Genomic DNA, 15066 nt, shown 5'->3' on the forward strand with positions numbered 1-15066 from the left:
TGCACGATCATTCAGTATATCTTGCGAAACACTCTGTACGACTACAATCCATATCTTACCAACTTGTCTGTACGCCGACTATTCTAGTACGCCAACCTGCGCGCCAGCTTGTACGCTGACCTGTACGGTGACCTGTACGCCGACTAGTACGCATACTTTCCTGGCCTGCCGAGTTCTCTACACCCGTTCCCACATGCCTTCTCACTGTCTCGCAAAGTGACCGGCACGCCTGACCGTCCTGCTTATTTGGTCCATGTCCCGCTGTATATTCCATAAGAAAAGTCTCACGTGCGATTAAGGCATATTGTTCTCAATGTAAGAGTACATAGCGTATCTAGCAGCACTCCACTACAGACCAAGATTCCACGCCAACTCCCAGCCTGTACAATTTTGCAAAGTCCCTCATGAAATGCATTCGCGTGACTTGTATTTGTCCTTCGATCAGGGCAAGTCTTGCGGTCGACCGCTGATCGTGCTTTGACGTGTAAAGTAGAAGCAGCAAACCATGCTTTCCCTTACAAGTTCTCGGGACGGAGGCTGCGGACGGCCTTGCCAGCCCTCCAGATCTCCAAGTTGCGAATCTCCTCCATCTCCTTCTCGAACGCCTCGCGGTAGTCCTTGCGACCGGCGTACTCCATGGTGCGCTGGGTCTCCTTGCCGGTCTTGACGGAGTCGTAGAGTTCCTCGAACACGGGCTTGAGGGTCTCCTTGAAGCGCTTGCTCCAGTCAATGGCGCCGCGGCGGGCGGTGGTCGAGCAGGCCTCGTACATGTAGTCCATGCCGTTCTTGCCGATCAGAGGGTACAGCGACTGGGTGGCCTCCTCAACGGTCTCGTTGAAGGCCTCCGAGGGAGAGTGACCACGCTCACGGAGAACCTCGTACTGGGCGAGAAACATGCCGTGGATGCCGCCCATCAAGCAGCCGCGCTCGCCGTAAAGATCGCTGTACACCTCCTTCTCGAAGGTGGTCTTGTACATGTATCCGGAGCCAACGGCCACGCCGAGGGCGATAGCCTTCTCCTCAGCCTTGCCAGTCACGTCCTGGAAGATGGCGATAGAGCTGTTGATACCACGGCCCTCCTTGAAAAGAGTGCGCACGGTGCGGCCGGAACCCTTGGGTGCGACGAGGATGACATCGATGTCGGTTGGGACCTCAACCTTGGTCTGGTCCTTGAAGACTGGGGAGAAACCGTGGGAGAAGTAGAGAGTCTGCGGAGCGTCAGCATTGCTTGCCAGGCATCTTGCGTATTCTGGCAAATTGCACATACCTTGCCCTTGGTGAGCATTGGCTTGATGTGTGGCCATGTCTCGCTCTGTGCGGCATCACTGAGGAGGTTCATGATGATTGTGCCCTTGCCGATAGCGGTGTCGATATCGAAGAGGTTCTTGCCCTCGACCCAGCCATCACCCTCCGCCTCTTTCCAGCTGGCGCCGCCCTTCCGCACACCGACGATGACATTGAGACCGTTGTCACGGAGGTTAAGGCCTTGGCCGTGACCTTGCGAGCCGTATCCGATCAGGGCGAGGGTGTCGTTCTTGAAGTACTCCTGGTAGACGTTAGCATATGCGAACCTCGGCCAATGCTGTTTCATCGAGTCAAAATACTCACAAGGAGCTTCTCACGTGGCCAGTCATCACGCTCTGTATATTGTGTTAGCCATTGGCGATTAAGGATAGAATCGCGAGATACCCACCGAAGACCTTCTCCTTGTCGCCGGCGAAGTCGACGGTCTTCGCGCCGCGGACCTGCTGCACAAAGGCAGAGGTGACGGCCTTTTGAGCGGGCACGAGGCTGGGTCTGCTGGCGTTGACGGCGGCAACGAACGAGCGCTGCTGCACCTGAGGTGCCTTGAGCTGTCTCAATGAGGCGCGCAGCGCACGGGTAGCGTTTTTGGAGGCCATTGTTGATGTATGTGATGTGGAGTGGAGATGGGGAAGATCTTGGGGAGAAGCGAATAGTTCTATGTGACTGTCCGAAATTCGAATGGGAAGCTCCCGTTTTTCCCTCCGGTCTCGCACGACCCTTCCAATGTATCTGTGGCTGAAGAATAAGCACCAGCCACGCGGAAATCTAGAACAGCTGGAGAGAGCCGCACTACTGCACTGACAATATGACATGACAGGGAATCTACAGTACAGGGCATGTACTTAGTTAAGAGGAAAAGTGTGCAAGCTGGTGAATGCCGCGGTCGAGTTGAATTCATATTCACAAGCGATCCGGCGGCATTGAAAGGCCATTTGACCGACAAAGTGCACGCCGCAAATGTCTCACGACGGCGCCTGGAGCCACCCTGCTGAAGCCGTCGTCGATTTCCTACTATGAGTGGAAAGAACCGAGTCAACACCAAGGCGAAAGAGGCGTCGCTCGACGTGTATGCGGCGCCGTACGTGCCGATTGTCCTCAAGCAGATCAATGAAGCTCCTGCTCAGATTGTACCGTAGGTTGGAGATCACGGAAGGAACGTATGTGGCGATACTGATCTCGGCCCAATCAACAGATGCACACCATCACCATGGATAGACTACACACGATACGTTCAGTCTTTCTCCGGAAACATATTCCTCTCAGCGCCTGCTTATCCGGATGCACTGTCCGCAGAGCTCCCATTCCCTAAACCGTTCGACGGCAAGCTCGAAATCTCGACATACATGGACTACTTCTCTGCCGCCATTACGACCGAGGTGCATGCTCTACAGAAAGAGTGTGAAGAATACAACATGTATCAAGTACCCCTGGCGGCAGCCCATGGCGACCCACGACAATCAATGTACTGGCTCAACATTCCTGGATTGCGAGAAGCTAGTCTGCGCATCGAGATCGGAGACATAGTGCAGGTACGACAACTCGGATTCGAACACATGAGACATGCTGGAGCTCTCGTAACCGCAGGCTATCCTGTTCCTCCCAACAATCAATTTCAGCAGCAGCACAACGCTGTCGTGTGGGGCATTGACCGTGTACGGGAGATGGTCACTTTGCGGATCGACTATCTGGTACCCATAAGTCTTCTCTTCAACGCCCGCTTCGTCGTACAGTCACATCGCATTCATGCTTGGCATAGAGCCGTGGCACGGACCCAGCGCGCCATGACAGAAGCGAATCAGCAGTCGTTAAAGAATGATAACGAATGGATGCGCTCCATGCTGTTCCCTGACACGAAAGATGGAGTTCTTCAGCGGAGTTTGAACAAGGCCCGGGACCAGCTCAGTCTGTTTGACACGCTTCTCAATTACGAACAAGTCAGAGCCACCGAGACAATCCTCAAAGGCCAATATGGACGGGTCCCTTATCTCATCAGCGGGCCTCCAGGCACGGGCAAAACCAAGACTGTTGTTGAGATAGCATCGCAATTGGTCAGTGAGAACGAGTCGTCGCGACTGCTGCTGTGTGCACCGTCCGATTCTGCGGCAGACACTCTCGTCCAGCGCCTCAGTCAGCATTACAGCCCGAAAGAAGTTCTGTAAGCTGTGGCCAGAGGAATTGAGCCAGTGATCATTACTGACCACTGTTATAGAAGATTGAACTCACCTGCAAGAAGCTTCCCAGAGGTTCCGAATTCAGTCCTGCCGTTCTGTCATGTCGACGACACCATCTTCTCTTTGCCGCCCTTTCCGACCTTGATGAGGAAGAGAATCGTGGTCACCACGTGCCGCGATGCTGAAATGCTTCACCAAGCCCGCCTCAGTAATCAAAATCTCTACTCCCTCGAACGCAGCATCTACAATGTTCTTCATCCGGAGGATACACAAATAGAGCCGCGATTGCACTTCACTGCTCTTATCATCGACGAAGCAGCTCAGGCGATTGAACCGGAAGTGCTCATACCCATCTTGGTCGTGGCGCCTCCTGCAGATCTGTGTCCGAGTGAAACAAACTTGCCCGCTGTCATCATGGTGGGTGATCAACACCAGCTGGGACCTCGGACTGCGTCCAAAGGACAGTTACAACGCTCGCTCTTCGAGAGGTTACTGAACCGGCCACTGTACAAAGACCATCCTCTGGCACGTTCATCGCAGTCAGGTGGCATCGTGCAACGACTGTCGAAGGCCATGCTACCCATCATCAGACCTCCATTTACCGATCTCATTCGCAACTATCGCTCACATCCGGCCATCATTGCGACACCATCTTCACTCTTCTACAACGATACGTTAGAACCGACGGCATCTCATGTTGACTCCCTACTCTCTTGGACCGGCTTTGAAGGACGTCAAATGCCTGTGATGTTTGCGGAGAACCGAACGCCGGACGAGATCGAGCGAGACGGTGGCGGCTGGTACAATTTGGGCGAAGTCACTCTTGCGATAGATTTCGCGAAATCTTTCTTATCAGAGGGCCTCGTGAAACAACGCGAGATATGCATCATGTCGCCATTCGCAGCACAGGTCCGCGCTCTCCGTTTGCGAGCGAGACGGCCAGACTTGAAGCTCTCGGCGATCAACATCGGTCCGCTGGAAGCGTTCCAAGGCCTAGAGTCGAAGCTTGTCATCTTGTGCACTACTCGGACTAGGGATCGCTTCATCGACCAAGATCTTGCCAAAGGACTCGGAGTCATTCACGAGGCGAGACGATTCAATGTCGCCCTCACACGTGCCAAGGAAGGTCTGATCGTCATCGGACACCCCGGTATCCTGTGCCAGGACGAAAATTGGGCTTCGTTCATGGCGTTTTGTAGGCGGAATGGAGCTTGGAGTGGAACGGGGCCGGAGGATTGGCATACGCCGCATAGTCGGAAGATCAAGATGTCGCGATTGGAGAAGCAGATTCAGTTCCGCAATAAGGTGAGCGAGGACAGCAACGGTGATGATGGATTGGCGAAGCGTATGCGCCGATTAGGCTTGATGAAAAGTGAGGAGGATGAGCATTGGGAAGCTGGCATCGCTGCGGAGGAGGCATTGGCTGGCGAGGTGGATGCGGCGGATGATGGTACAGCAGAGGAAGATGGCACGGCCACCGAGAGTGGCACTTCCGATCAGGATTGTGTAGCTGCAGACGACTCGGCGACATCGCCAGAGTCGGGTGAGGTTGCATGACGCACGTCGATGTCTACTGTGAAGCCTTGCATATATGAGCAGTAGGCCGCCCTAGGACAAAGTGGCTTGGAGATGCGCATTGCGGTGGGTTGAGAAAGCATACAGCGACGGCTCTTACTTTTCGGAGGAGCAAAAGATCAAATCTGCATCAGACTCAGTGATCAAACGCTGCTTCCACGAACCTGTAGAAAATTGCCATGGTGCCCGTCCTGGTCCACCTGACGCACGTGATAGGAGAACACGAAATGTTCAGGGTCCAACCAGTTGGCAAGAGCGAGGCGGATCAAGAAAGTTACAGGGGGCCAGCACTTCAGGCCACTTCACGCATTCGTTAGCATACAACTTCGCTTCATTCCACCCGCAACTGCTTGAACACGACCACCGCCGCCATGTTGGCCCTCAAGCTCCTCGCCGCGTTCGCGCTCCCACTCGTCTCCGCCCTGAAATTCGACATCAAAGCAGATCACACGGGAGAGTCAATCATGAAGGAACGATGCATACGCAATTTCGCCGCGAAAGAACAGCTGGTCGTCGTCACGATCAAGACGAGTGGTCAAAGAGGCGACGGACAGACTTTGCACGTACACGTACGTCTTGCTGTGAAATCGTCAATGCCTCTCGCGTGGCATCGCGAAACAACCCACATTCGCGTTCTTGGAAACTCCCACTGACTTCTCTCACTCATCCAGATCCGAGACACCGTCGGCAACGACTACGCCCGTCCCCGTGACGTCGCCGGCGAGTCGCGCCACGCCTTCACCTCGCACGCCGACGCACCCTTCGACGTCTGCTTCGAGAACATCCTCACATCGCAACACCCCGTGATCGAACCGCACCGCAGCGTGGAGCTAGACGTGGACATTGGCGCCGACGCGAAGGACTGGTCGGCGGACGCGGCGGGCGAGAAGCTGAAACCCGTGGAAGCGGAGCTGCGGAAGATTTCCGAGCAGGCGAAAGAAGTGGTGGATGCGATGGAGTACTTGCGCAGTCGAGAGATGAAGCTGAGAGATACGAATGAGAGCACGAATGAGCGGGTCAAGTGGTTTGCGTTGAGCACTATGGGCATGTTGGTCGCGTTGGGCGTGTGGCAGATTGTCTATCTGAGGGCATACTTCAGGAGCAAGCATTTGATCTAGGCGCTTTGGGAGGAGGATTGGCATTCGCAGTGGGTGGAGTTGACGGCTGTACGAAAGAGCATGAGGACAATGGCTTGGGCTTCGAGACCAAGAAGACCATGAAAAGTAAGGTATGACAGAGACATGGATGATACATAAGCATTGCTGCGGTTTGTATTAGTTTCGTCAACAGCCCATGAACTTGATCCCAAGTCGGCTCACGTGAGTGGGAATGCGAACTGTCGGTGATCACGAGCATTGTTATACTGATTGGACAGCGAGAGGTATTCACGGAAGTGACGCGAAGCGAGAGGAAGAGTATGGATCAATGGAACCGGAGGTCAAGCCATCATATTAGGTTTCTATCTCACTGGCAGAAGAAGTATGCTCCACAGGATCAAGCCAGTCATCGTAGGTACATCCCCCAGTTTGATGTAAAGCCGCCCCACGCGAATGCACGTAGGCGACGGCCCACGCGCTGGAGCGATAACGTGGCCGCTGGCACGGGCAGTTGAAAGACCGCTTGCACTCGGCGCACTTGTCTCAATTCGGTGGCAGCGCTGCTGGCGGAGGTGGAGCGCCAGCCACCTTGCCCTTCACCTTGTCCTTGGCGACCTTTGCCTTGTCGATACCCTTGTGAAACCTGGAGAAGCAGGTCAGTCAGAGAACGAGAACTATCAGCGAGGGACAAAATGGCTCACTTGAATTTCAAGGCGGCGATGATGGCTTCGCCTTTCAGTCCAAAGGTAGGACGTTTGAACCACTTCGTCTTGGTCGTGGTGGCCGAAGTCACGGTCTTCGCATCCGCAGCCTTGGATGCCACGGGAATGGTTGTTTGCTTGGCTACTGCTGCCACAGGAACGGTTGTCTGCTTGACTACTGCCGCCACGGGAATGGTTTTCTGCTTGACTGGCACGATAAACTCATCCTTCTTCGCGACCGGAGGCACGATGACAGCTGGTACTGGAGCTTCGATGGGTTTCGGGGCGTCCGGAACAGGCACGTCGGCCGGCTTCACTGCGTCTGGAGCGTCGGGTGCATCCTGCAAATCATCCAGGTCAGTGAGCATATGATTGCTATCAATACAGCAGTCAAGCTCACCGTCGCTGCATCTCCGCCGACTGAGACGTCATCGGCAGCACCATCGCTCTGCCACGCTTCAGCTGGAGCAGGAATGCAGGCAGGCGTGTGCTCGTGGGAATGCCATGCACAGGACGAGCCACGGCGAGGATCGGCGAGATCGTTCTTGGCCAGACCAACAACAGCCTCCGCGAAGTCGACAGCCATCTCATTGTTCTGCAAGAGCACTTCGCGGATCGAGTCTGAGATCAAGTAGTCGGACTCGGTTTGTTGCTCGCACATCGCGCGGTATGCGGCTGTCTGGATGAGGAAGCTTCGCATTGCGTTGGCCTGGGTGGTGTATGCGTAGATGTACTCCAGACGGAACGCGGGAGCAGTCATCTTCTCGGCGCGGTAGTAGGCGCGAGTCAAATCCATCACTGTGAAAGACGATCAGTTGGTCGAGCCGAAAACATGAGTGAGGAGAACATACCTTGATTCTCCAACTGCTCAATCTCAAACTTCCTGGCAAGCACGTACAGGCTGAGATAGTGCTGCAGCGAATGAAAGTCGTGAGGACCAGCCAACTGGTGATCGTGCTCGAGCCAGTGCTTGAACAAGGCCATCGATATCTCATCAATGTCTTCGTATGTCTCCTGCTCAGGGGTACCCAGCGAACCATCATGTCCTTCGGTCTCTGCAATCATGCGCTTGAAGTAGCGACTCTTCTTCGCAAGCTATGCGGTGTGAAAGTCGAACTGCTTGTGGCTCTTGCCAGCGTAGAGGCTGATCACACCCTTGCGAGCATCGGGCTGGCGAAGAAGCCTGTCAACGGGAGCTTGCAAGGCGGCCTTTTCTGCGGCTGCGGCGATTGATGGGGAAAGACCAGTGACACCGGCGTCAAGCTTCTGTTGCGGTTCGGCGGCGAGCCCGTTTGCAGACTTCTGCGGTACTGTCGTTGAAGCGACCGAAGCCGCGGCAGTTGGCAGAATGACGGCAGGCGCTGGAGCAGTCGATCCCGATGATGCTGGCATGGTGGCGGCCTGCGTGAGAGGAGCTACTGGGCTTGACTCAGGGGCCGTGGGAATGGCAGGTGAGGCAGCTCGAACGGAATTCGCTGATGCAGAAGACAAGTGGGAGTCCGAGTTGCGTCGAGATGCACCCCGAGCGACAGGCGTGAGTTCGTTGTCGTGCTCAACAGCGGGCTTCCGAAGGCTGGACGCGGATGGTGAGCGGGAGATGGGTTTGGGCTTGTCGGAGGGGATGTCGAGGGAAGCCATTGAGACTCGGTGGCTGTAGGTCTACTGCGGTAGGATGTGAAACGTAAGTCCTGCTTTGACGAGTGCTGCTGTGTAATGAGTAGTCCCGCTAGTCAGAAAATCGAGCGAGACACGCGTTAAAGAGAAGACAATGCTGGGTAAATGCGAGACGTAATGAAGTCGTGTGAAGTTGAAGGAGGGTTTGGAAACTGGGCTGAAAGGAAGTAAACAGGACGGAAGAGCGAGAAGTGAGCTGCGTGGCAGTTGCATGAGCCGGAAGTTGCTATTGCTCTTCGCAGCCGCCACGTTGCTCCCTTCGATAGTTCTATTTCCAGCGCACCCAAATGATGGAAAGAACTGATGGGCAAGAATTGTTCTACACTTGTATACAGTCGAGCTCGTTCCGTGGTCTCGGCAAGATCACCTGTCGAAGTTCTTCAAATCAGGCATAAAGCCAAGTCCGCCGCCCTTCCTCTCGCCATCCATATTCGATGTGTCCTTTCCAGCGATGTGCACACTGCCGGCGCTGCGGTCAATCACATGCTTCCTCAACAGCGACAGAATCTCGCTGTTCTTCCATCGCTGAGGGACGGGTCTGTATGCAGGCTTGAAAGTACCAACAGTCTGAGCCCATTCACCGGTTCCAGGCGCGCGCACTCTCTTGCCTTGTGTGTCCGGCTTCTGCTCCGCAACATCCTTGCCCTGCGCTTCCGGCGATGCCATATCCGGCCCCGATCCCTCAGCGTATGCCATCGAAGTAGGAACTGGCTCCTGTGTAACCCAATAGTAGATGTCCCAGTCATTCTCGTCAAGGAAAGAGTCGTATTGCTCCAGCTGCGCCTTTGTCATGGCACCAAGGTTCTCGTCGGCGAATGTGGATAGGAGCAAATCGGACTCTAGTGTGCCTCTTTTCCGGCTTTGATCTGTACGATATCATCAGCGTCAGCAAGAGACATTTCCGCATGAATCGAGCTTACACAGTAGACGTGCACGAGTAGTGTTGACGTCTTCGCCAGTTCGACGAATAGGCTCAACCTTGAACGTGCCGCCCTCGATTTCACCTACATCGAGATCTGCGTTGGGTCCAGACTTTGGCGATCCAGATTGTGTACCGCCGGTCATCCTCTCGGTGTTTTCAGGCTTGGAGTCCTTGGGCACGAACTTGGAGTCCACGCTTGTGATGAGCTCTGGCGGAGCCGCATCCTCGCCGATGTTGGGCATTTCGTTGGCGATTGTCGATGTGGAGTTGGTCAAATGCGGGTTCAATGGCTTCTCCTTCATGAACTTGCGGTATGTCTCTGCAGTGTCATTGTGCCTGTCGTTGGTTGGCACTGCGGCCAAGCGAGATGTGGTGCCGAAGGGTCGCACGCTGCGCACGGCGAACTGGCTGGATCGGAGGAGGAAGCGTGCCGGTGTCATGATGGGCGTTTCCTGGGTGTTGTGGGGAGGAGAGAGGCTTCGTTGAAGATGTCGGGAATGAATGTCTCCAATGCCTGCGAGCTCACAGTGCAAGACGTCAGCGATTCCTCCAGCCAATCACGACGTTGCTGAAGTTACCCTGCACCATTTCTCTCCGGTTCGACTTCGCTCTCCTTTCATCTCTCAAACACTTTACTACGAGAAAACGTTCGTCACTGATTGCAAATTGCACTGTGACACACGGACTGGAGTGCTGACGTGAACTGAGTATGGCGACCTTGAATACATGATTTAGCGGCGAATATCGGTTATATCACAACTATGCACAGCTGTCCCGGTACCCCTGAAAGACCTCACAAAGAAGCGCAACAACGGGAACCCACTCGCCAGCGACTCTGATTCGACTCTTCCCCTTCGGCTCGTTCTCACATCGTTGCTTGCTCCTCTGGAACCTCCGGATGTATCCCTAGCCCATCTGCTCGCAGCCTAAGTTGGGTCCCGCAATCGTGCCTCTTGGGCCTTTGCTCGCGCCTCCCGATCATGCGCCTTCGCGGTCCTTTGGAGCATCTTTCGGCAGAAACACGGCGTATTGCCGAGTAAGAGGAGCATCATCGCATGGCGTGCCACTCGCGTTGCGGTCCATCTCATGCATCCAATCTCCAGCCTCATATGACTCTTTGACGTACACCTGAAAGCCGAGTCCTCTACACCGCCTGAGGATGTCCTCGATCACAGGCGACCGATAGAACTCGTTTGGCCTCGATGCGCCCCTTTCGACGGCCCACGTATTACCGACCACTCGACGCTTGACTTCGTCACCACCCCAGAAAATCACGGAGCTATCGTGCCTGTTTCCACACTCTTTGCACTCCATGGTTACCCAATGGTATACGGGAATTGACCGGCCGTACGCGCTCTGAAGGCGAAGCGATCTGCTGTGATTACTTTGTTTGATGCAGATGCTAAGCTTGGCCATGCTTGAGAGGACCTGCACCGCCATCGGGGTCCGCAATATGGCTTCGAACGACTCGACTTGGTCTATTACCCCCGCGACAGGGTAGCCGATATGAACGTGGAATTCGTTCACCGCCCAGAAGAGGAGCTAGGCTTCGCCACGGATCTGACGGCACGTCTGCAGGAAACCAGTGTGTTCGGCGACATTCCTCGCCGGGATAGCTGCGCCGTTGGCGAGCGCCATGAAGTAGATACGGTTGCGCACCTCGGCCGGGAATCGATTGAAGGGTGAGTTCTCCATGACGCTTCAACGAAGGTCAGCGTCTTCCGTTGCGTTCAAGCTTCGCGTACACCGTGCAATTCGGCGGAAAGGACTGAGCTTACAGGTTGCTCTGCGGGATTTGGATCCGGTGTGCTTGTTGCTGGCGGTCGTCGTGCTTTGAAACAAGAAAAACCCGCACGTCAGAGCGCGTTCAGAATAATGGCCTTGCCATAACTTCGGGACCACGGTCGCCGCGAGCAGTCCTAGTCACGCTCTCTCTCGTATCTGGGGTACCTCCACATTCGCGGCAAGGTATAAGGTTCACGAACCACTAGTCGAATATTCGACCGTGTCTGCGAGCAAAAACTTATTAGACATGGAGCCATGGGCGTGGCTACCACTGCACACCCAAAGGTTTGACGTGACGAGAGCGCACATTTGCTGGAGTCGCAGAAACCCTCGTTGGCTTCCAGTTCGGCGCCTGGTGAACATGCACCTGTACTGCTGCTTAAAGATTGGAGGAACTCATAGTTTGACCTTCGACTCTGTGACTCCAGAGGCGAGCGCTCTGCCGTTTCCAAGTCCTCCGGTTGGGATTCCACATGTACAGATGTCGAGGTCGAGCCTCCGATCGTTCCATCTGCCTCGCCCGGGTTTCTCCCCCAACAAAAAAGCCACCACTTGCGATTCGTCACAGACAGTCAATATGGCATACTGTTCCCGCCCATTTCGGCCGCTGGCCTTCAGGCCCCTGACCCAGGCGGACCATAGAGCTGACCCCGCTCGCGACGCCAGTTGTTGGCTGCGAACGATCCTTTCATATTCCCAGTCACGTCCCTGTACTGAATCTTCTCTCGTGTTCCCAGTCCTGTGCGCAAAGTCCAAGTCGGGAATCCATAGCCAGGAAAATGGGCTGGACCATCTGCACCGGGAAATTCGAGTAGACGGCGCTCCCACAGATCACTCAAGTAGATAGAGTCAAGCTCAAGGCATTTGGTCATCTGGATACAGACCGCATCAAACTTGCCGGCTAATATATGCAGCCATTCGAGGTTGATCCGACGGACCTGCGGATTTGTTGACAAGAAAGACACCAAAGCTTCCGAGGTGATTTCCATGCCTTTCAGGGAAAGTGTGTTGAGCGATGGGAGAGACAATCCGGCGAAACCATCGAAAAATCGCTGCCGTTCGATCTTTGCGTAGGGCACGTCTGTTAGATGCAGGTTGAGCCACCGCATATTCAATTCTTCCATCCCTCGCGAGTGGCGGATGAGAAAACGCTTGAGGCATTTTGAGAGTCCGACGCCCTCATCATCGACCGTGCCATCTTCGTTGTTGGAGACAGCGAATGAGAGCGATCGAAGCTCTGGCATGTCGAAGGTGTCGAGCAGCGTCTGCAGCTGAGAGGAATTCAGGGCGCAGCGCGGTGTGGAGCTGTATAGGTCGAGACTCTGGACTGGGATAGCCGAGCCCAGCATAGCCCTTGCCAGCAAACGTGCAGTCTTGTCCGCGCATTTCCAGATTAGACGCCAATCGCAGGTGTAACTGAAATGCTCCCTCATGACCGTCGTATCTTCGACCGCAAGGTTGATCGAGCGGAGAGCGCCGGTCTTCGAATTAGCTCGCAGCTGCTTCAGAGCTTTCAGGAGAAGTTCTGAGATCTCGGCATCATCAGGCTCGCCGGCATCGATATTCTCCTGCGGACTGCCAATGATGGTAAGGTGCTCCAGAGCGCAGCCCAGCCAATTCGGCTGGGTGACCATCGCAAAGCACCGGAAATCCTCGCACGAGACCCTCACACTCTTGCTCTTGAACTGGGCTCTGAATGATCCTTGGGCGATTTGGCTGGCAATCCCAGAGGCAGCCAGCCGCAGGTTGCATACATCCTGGAGGTTGAGGCTTAGGACAACTTCCTCGAGAAGCTCTGAGGGTAAGCTCATGATGGAGCAGGGAGGGGTCATTGCGTCTGCCGCTGGATGGGCTTCTGAGATGTCTTCGTTTTGAGCCGTTTGGATGTGAATTTGCGTGCTGGATGGTGTTGTGTTTAGGCAGCAATGACAGCCGCCCTTGCTTGAACTTCACGGCACAGCGGATCAATTTCGGAGGACTCCAAAGAAGGAGAATGGAGTGGAGGCAAAAGACAAGATACCTTAACAAGTGAATGAAAGAACATCGACATCCGCGCTGCACAGACGTCAATGTCATACTGACCATATTCATATCACGCATCCTCCCAACGTCCCGATGCTCCTCAGACCTGAGGCCCAGTCACACCGCCTTGCGTCTGCGCTGCTGTATTCTGACAGTGTCAACGCATACTTTATGATGGGGATTCCTTCACGAAAAGGTGAAGTCTATACCAGGGCAGAGTCGGATCCGTATCACTCGGATCCGATGCATCTTTCACATGTCAGCTCAGCCGAGGTCCACGTTAACCCGCGTGTTCTTAAGCCGTACGTCCGTTCAAGCAATACAGCCTTCGACGTAGACTGGAACTTTAGCAGCTCTTCTATTTCTCTGCTATTGCTTCCAATTCCTGCACTCCTCATCCTCTCCAGACAATGGCCTCCCTCGCTCTCCGCCGCTCCGCCCTCACCACCACCACCACCTCCAAATCCATCATGACCTCCTCCTCCCCGGCACAACGGCTCCAGGCCGTGCAACGACACTTCAGCAGCACCTCCCCACGACCAAAAGAGATCCAAGAAGCCTACATCCTCTCCGCCGTGCGAACGCCCACCGCCCTCTTCAACGGCTCCTTCAGCAGCGTCTCCGCCCCTCAACTCGGCGCCACGGCCATCAAAGAAGCCATCAAACGCTCCTCGATCCCCCAAGAAAAGATCTCCCACGTATACATGGGAAATGTCATCTCCGCCGCCGCGGGACAAGCACCAGCTCGACAAGCCGCCATATTCGCCGGTCTGCCGTCCAGCGTGGAAGCGACGACGATCAATAAAGTGTGTGCGTCGGGGATGAAAGCTGTGGCGATTGCGGCACAACAAGTCGAGTTGGGACAGGAAGAGGCGTTGGTGGCGGGAGGAATGGAGAACATGAGCCGGGTACCGTATTATACCCCTCGAGGACCGCAATTGCCTGCTTTCGGCAATTTGTCCATGGAAGACGGACTGATGAAAGATGGACTGTGGGATGTGTACAACAATATCCACATGGGCAACTGCGCGGAGTCTACGGCGAAGAAGTACGACATTTCTCGGGAGGAGCAGGATGAGTACGCCGTGTTGTCGTTCAAGCGGGCACAAGAAGCGTGGAAGAACAAGCTGTTCGACGAGGAGATCGTGCCGGTCGTGGTCAAGGGGAAGAAGGGCGACACGACCATCTCCGAAGACGAAGGCTACAACCGCCTCAAACCTGAAAAGGTCGCCACCCTCAAACCTGCATTCGATCGTTCTGGAAATGGAACAGTCACAGCTGCGAATGCTTCTTCAATGAACGACGGTGCGTCCGCGTTGGTGATTACGAACAAGGAATTGGCGAAGAAGTACGGTGGCGGCAAGCGTGTTCTCGCGCGAATCGTGTCATACGCGGACGCGGCAGTGGACCCCATTGATTTCCCCGTGGCGCCGGCCAAGGTCGTGCCGATTGCGTTGGAACGTGCAGGAATCACAGCGGATCAAGTCAAGGTGTGGGAATTCAACGAGGCGTTTGCGGCGGTGGTGAAGGCGAATGCAAAGGTGAGACATCATCCTCTGTTGCTGAGCACATTTCTGCGAGCACGACGTACTGACGGAAAAACGTAGATCCTCAACCTCGGAATCGACAACGTCAACCCCCGCGGCGGAGCGATTTCTCTCGGCCACGCGCTCGGCAGCTCTGGAGCGAGAATTCTGGTCACATTACTGCATCAACTGAAGAAGGGCGAGTATGGCTGCGCAGCGATTTGCAACGGTGGTGGAGCGGCGAGTGGTATGGTGATTCAAATGGTGGACGCGGAGGATTTGTAGGTC

At 55.0% G+C, this 15066-nt stretch overlaps 8 protein-coding genes across 8 annotated transcripts; 3 read left to right on the plus strand and 5 right to left on the minus strand.

The window, feature by feature from the left end:
- Positions 1-294: 294 nt before the first annotated feature.
- Positions 295-1945, minus strand: MYCGRDRAFT_102127 (uncharacterized protein; the record flags this gene model as incomplete). Its single annotated transcript, XM_003857593.1, has 4 exons — positions 295-1208; positions 1268-1546; positions 1609-1640; positions 1694-1945. The coding sequence occupies 4 exons, from the start codon at positions 1899-1901 to the stop codon at positions 516-518; spliced, it is 1212 nt and encodes a 403-aa protein (XP_003857641.1).
- Positions 1946-2318: 373 nt separating this feature from the next.
- MYCGRDRAFT_88924 (uncharacterized protein) lies at positions 2319-5033 on the plus strand (the record flags this gene model as incomplete). The annotated part of the gene is made up of 3 exons (XM_003855970.1): positions 2319-2437; positions 2498-3460; positions 3515-5033. The coding sequence occupies 3 exons, from the start codon at positions 2319-2321 to the stop codon at positions 5031-5033; spliced, it is 2601 nt and encodes an 866-aa protein (XP_003856018.1).
- A 343-nt stretch (positions 5034-5376) lies between these two features.
- On the plus strand, positions 5377-6232 carry MYCGRDRAFT_98257 (uncharacterized protein; the record flags this gene model as incomplete). The annotated part of the gene is made up of 2 exons (XM_003855971.1): positions 5377-5620; positions 5723-6232. The coding sequence occupies 2 exons, from the start codon at positions 5423-5425 to the stop codon at positions 6167-6169; spliced, it is 645 nt and encodes a 214-aa protein (XP_003856019.1).
- A 459-nt stretch (positions 6233-6691) lies between these two features.
- MYCGRDRAFT_88926 (uncharacterized protein) lies at positions 6692-8015 on the minus strand (the record flags this gene model as incomplete). The annotated part of the gene is made up of 5 exons (XM_003857592.1): positions 6692-6791; positions 6850-7190; positions 7250-7647; positions 7701-7944; positions 8004-8015. The coding sequence occupies 5 exons, from the start codon at positions 8013-8015 to the stop codon at positions 6692-6694; spliced, it is 1095 nt and encodes a 364-aa protein (XP_003857640.1).
- Positions 8016-8700: 685 nt separating this feature from the next.
- On the minus strand, positions 8701-9900 carry MYCGRDRAFT_102131 (uncharacterized protein; the record flags this gene model as incomplete). Its single annotated transcript, XM_003857591.1, has 2 exons — positions 8701-9389; positions 9444-9900. 2 exons carry the CDS (start codon positions 9883-9885, stop codon positions 8887-8889), a joined length of 945 nt encoding a protein of 314 aa, XP_003857639.1.
- Positions 9901-10423: 523 nt separating this feature from the next.
- On the minus strand, positions 10424-10759 carry MYCGRDRAFT_88928 (uncharacterized protein; the record flags this gene model as incomplete). The annotated part of the gene is made up of 1 exon (XM_003857590.1): positions 10424-10759. One exon carries the CDS (start codon positions 10757-10759, stop codon positions 10424-10426), a length of 336 nt encoding a protein of 111 aa, XP_003857638.1.
- Positions 10760-11844: 1085 nt separating this feature from the next.
- On the minus strand, positions 11845-13041 carry MYCGRDRAFT_88929 (uncharacterized protein; the record flags this gene model as incomplete). Its single annotated transcript, XM_003857589.1, has 1 exon — positions 11845-13041. One exon carries the CDS (start codon positions 13039-13041, stop codon positions 11845-11847), a length of 1197 nt encoding a protein of 398 aa, XP_003857637.1.
- Positions 13042-13595: 554 nt separating this feature from the next.
- Positions 13596-15063, plus strand: MYCGRDRAFT_65302 (uncharacterized protein; the record flags this gene model as incomplete). Its single annotated transcript, XM_003855972.1, has 2 exons — positions 13596-14793; positions 14860-15063. The coding sequence occupies 2 exons, from the start codon at positions 13663-13665 to the stop codon at positions 15061-15063; spliced, it is 1335 nt and encodes a 444-aa protein (XP_003856020.1).
- Between the last annotated feature and the right edge of the window lie 3 nt (positions 15064-15066).

This window comes from Zymoseptoria tritici, chromosome 1 (genome assembly GCF_000219625.1).
Source record: "Zymoseptoria tritici IPO323 chromosome 1, whole genome shotgun sequence".
In the NCBI taxonomy this organism is placed as follows: domain Eukaryota; kingdom Fungi; phylum Ascomycota; class Dothideomycetes; order Mycosphaerellales; family Mycosphaerellaceae; genus Zymoseptoria; species Zymoseptoria tritici.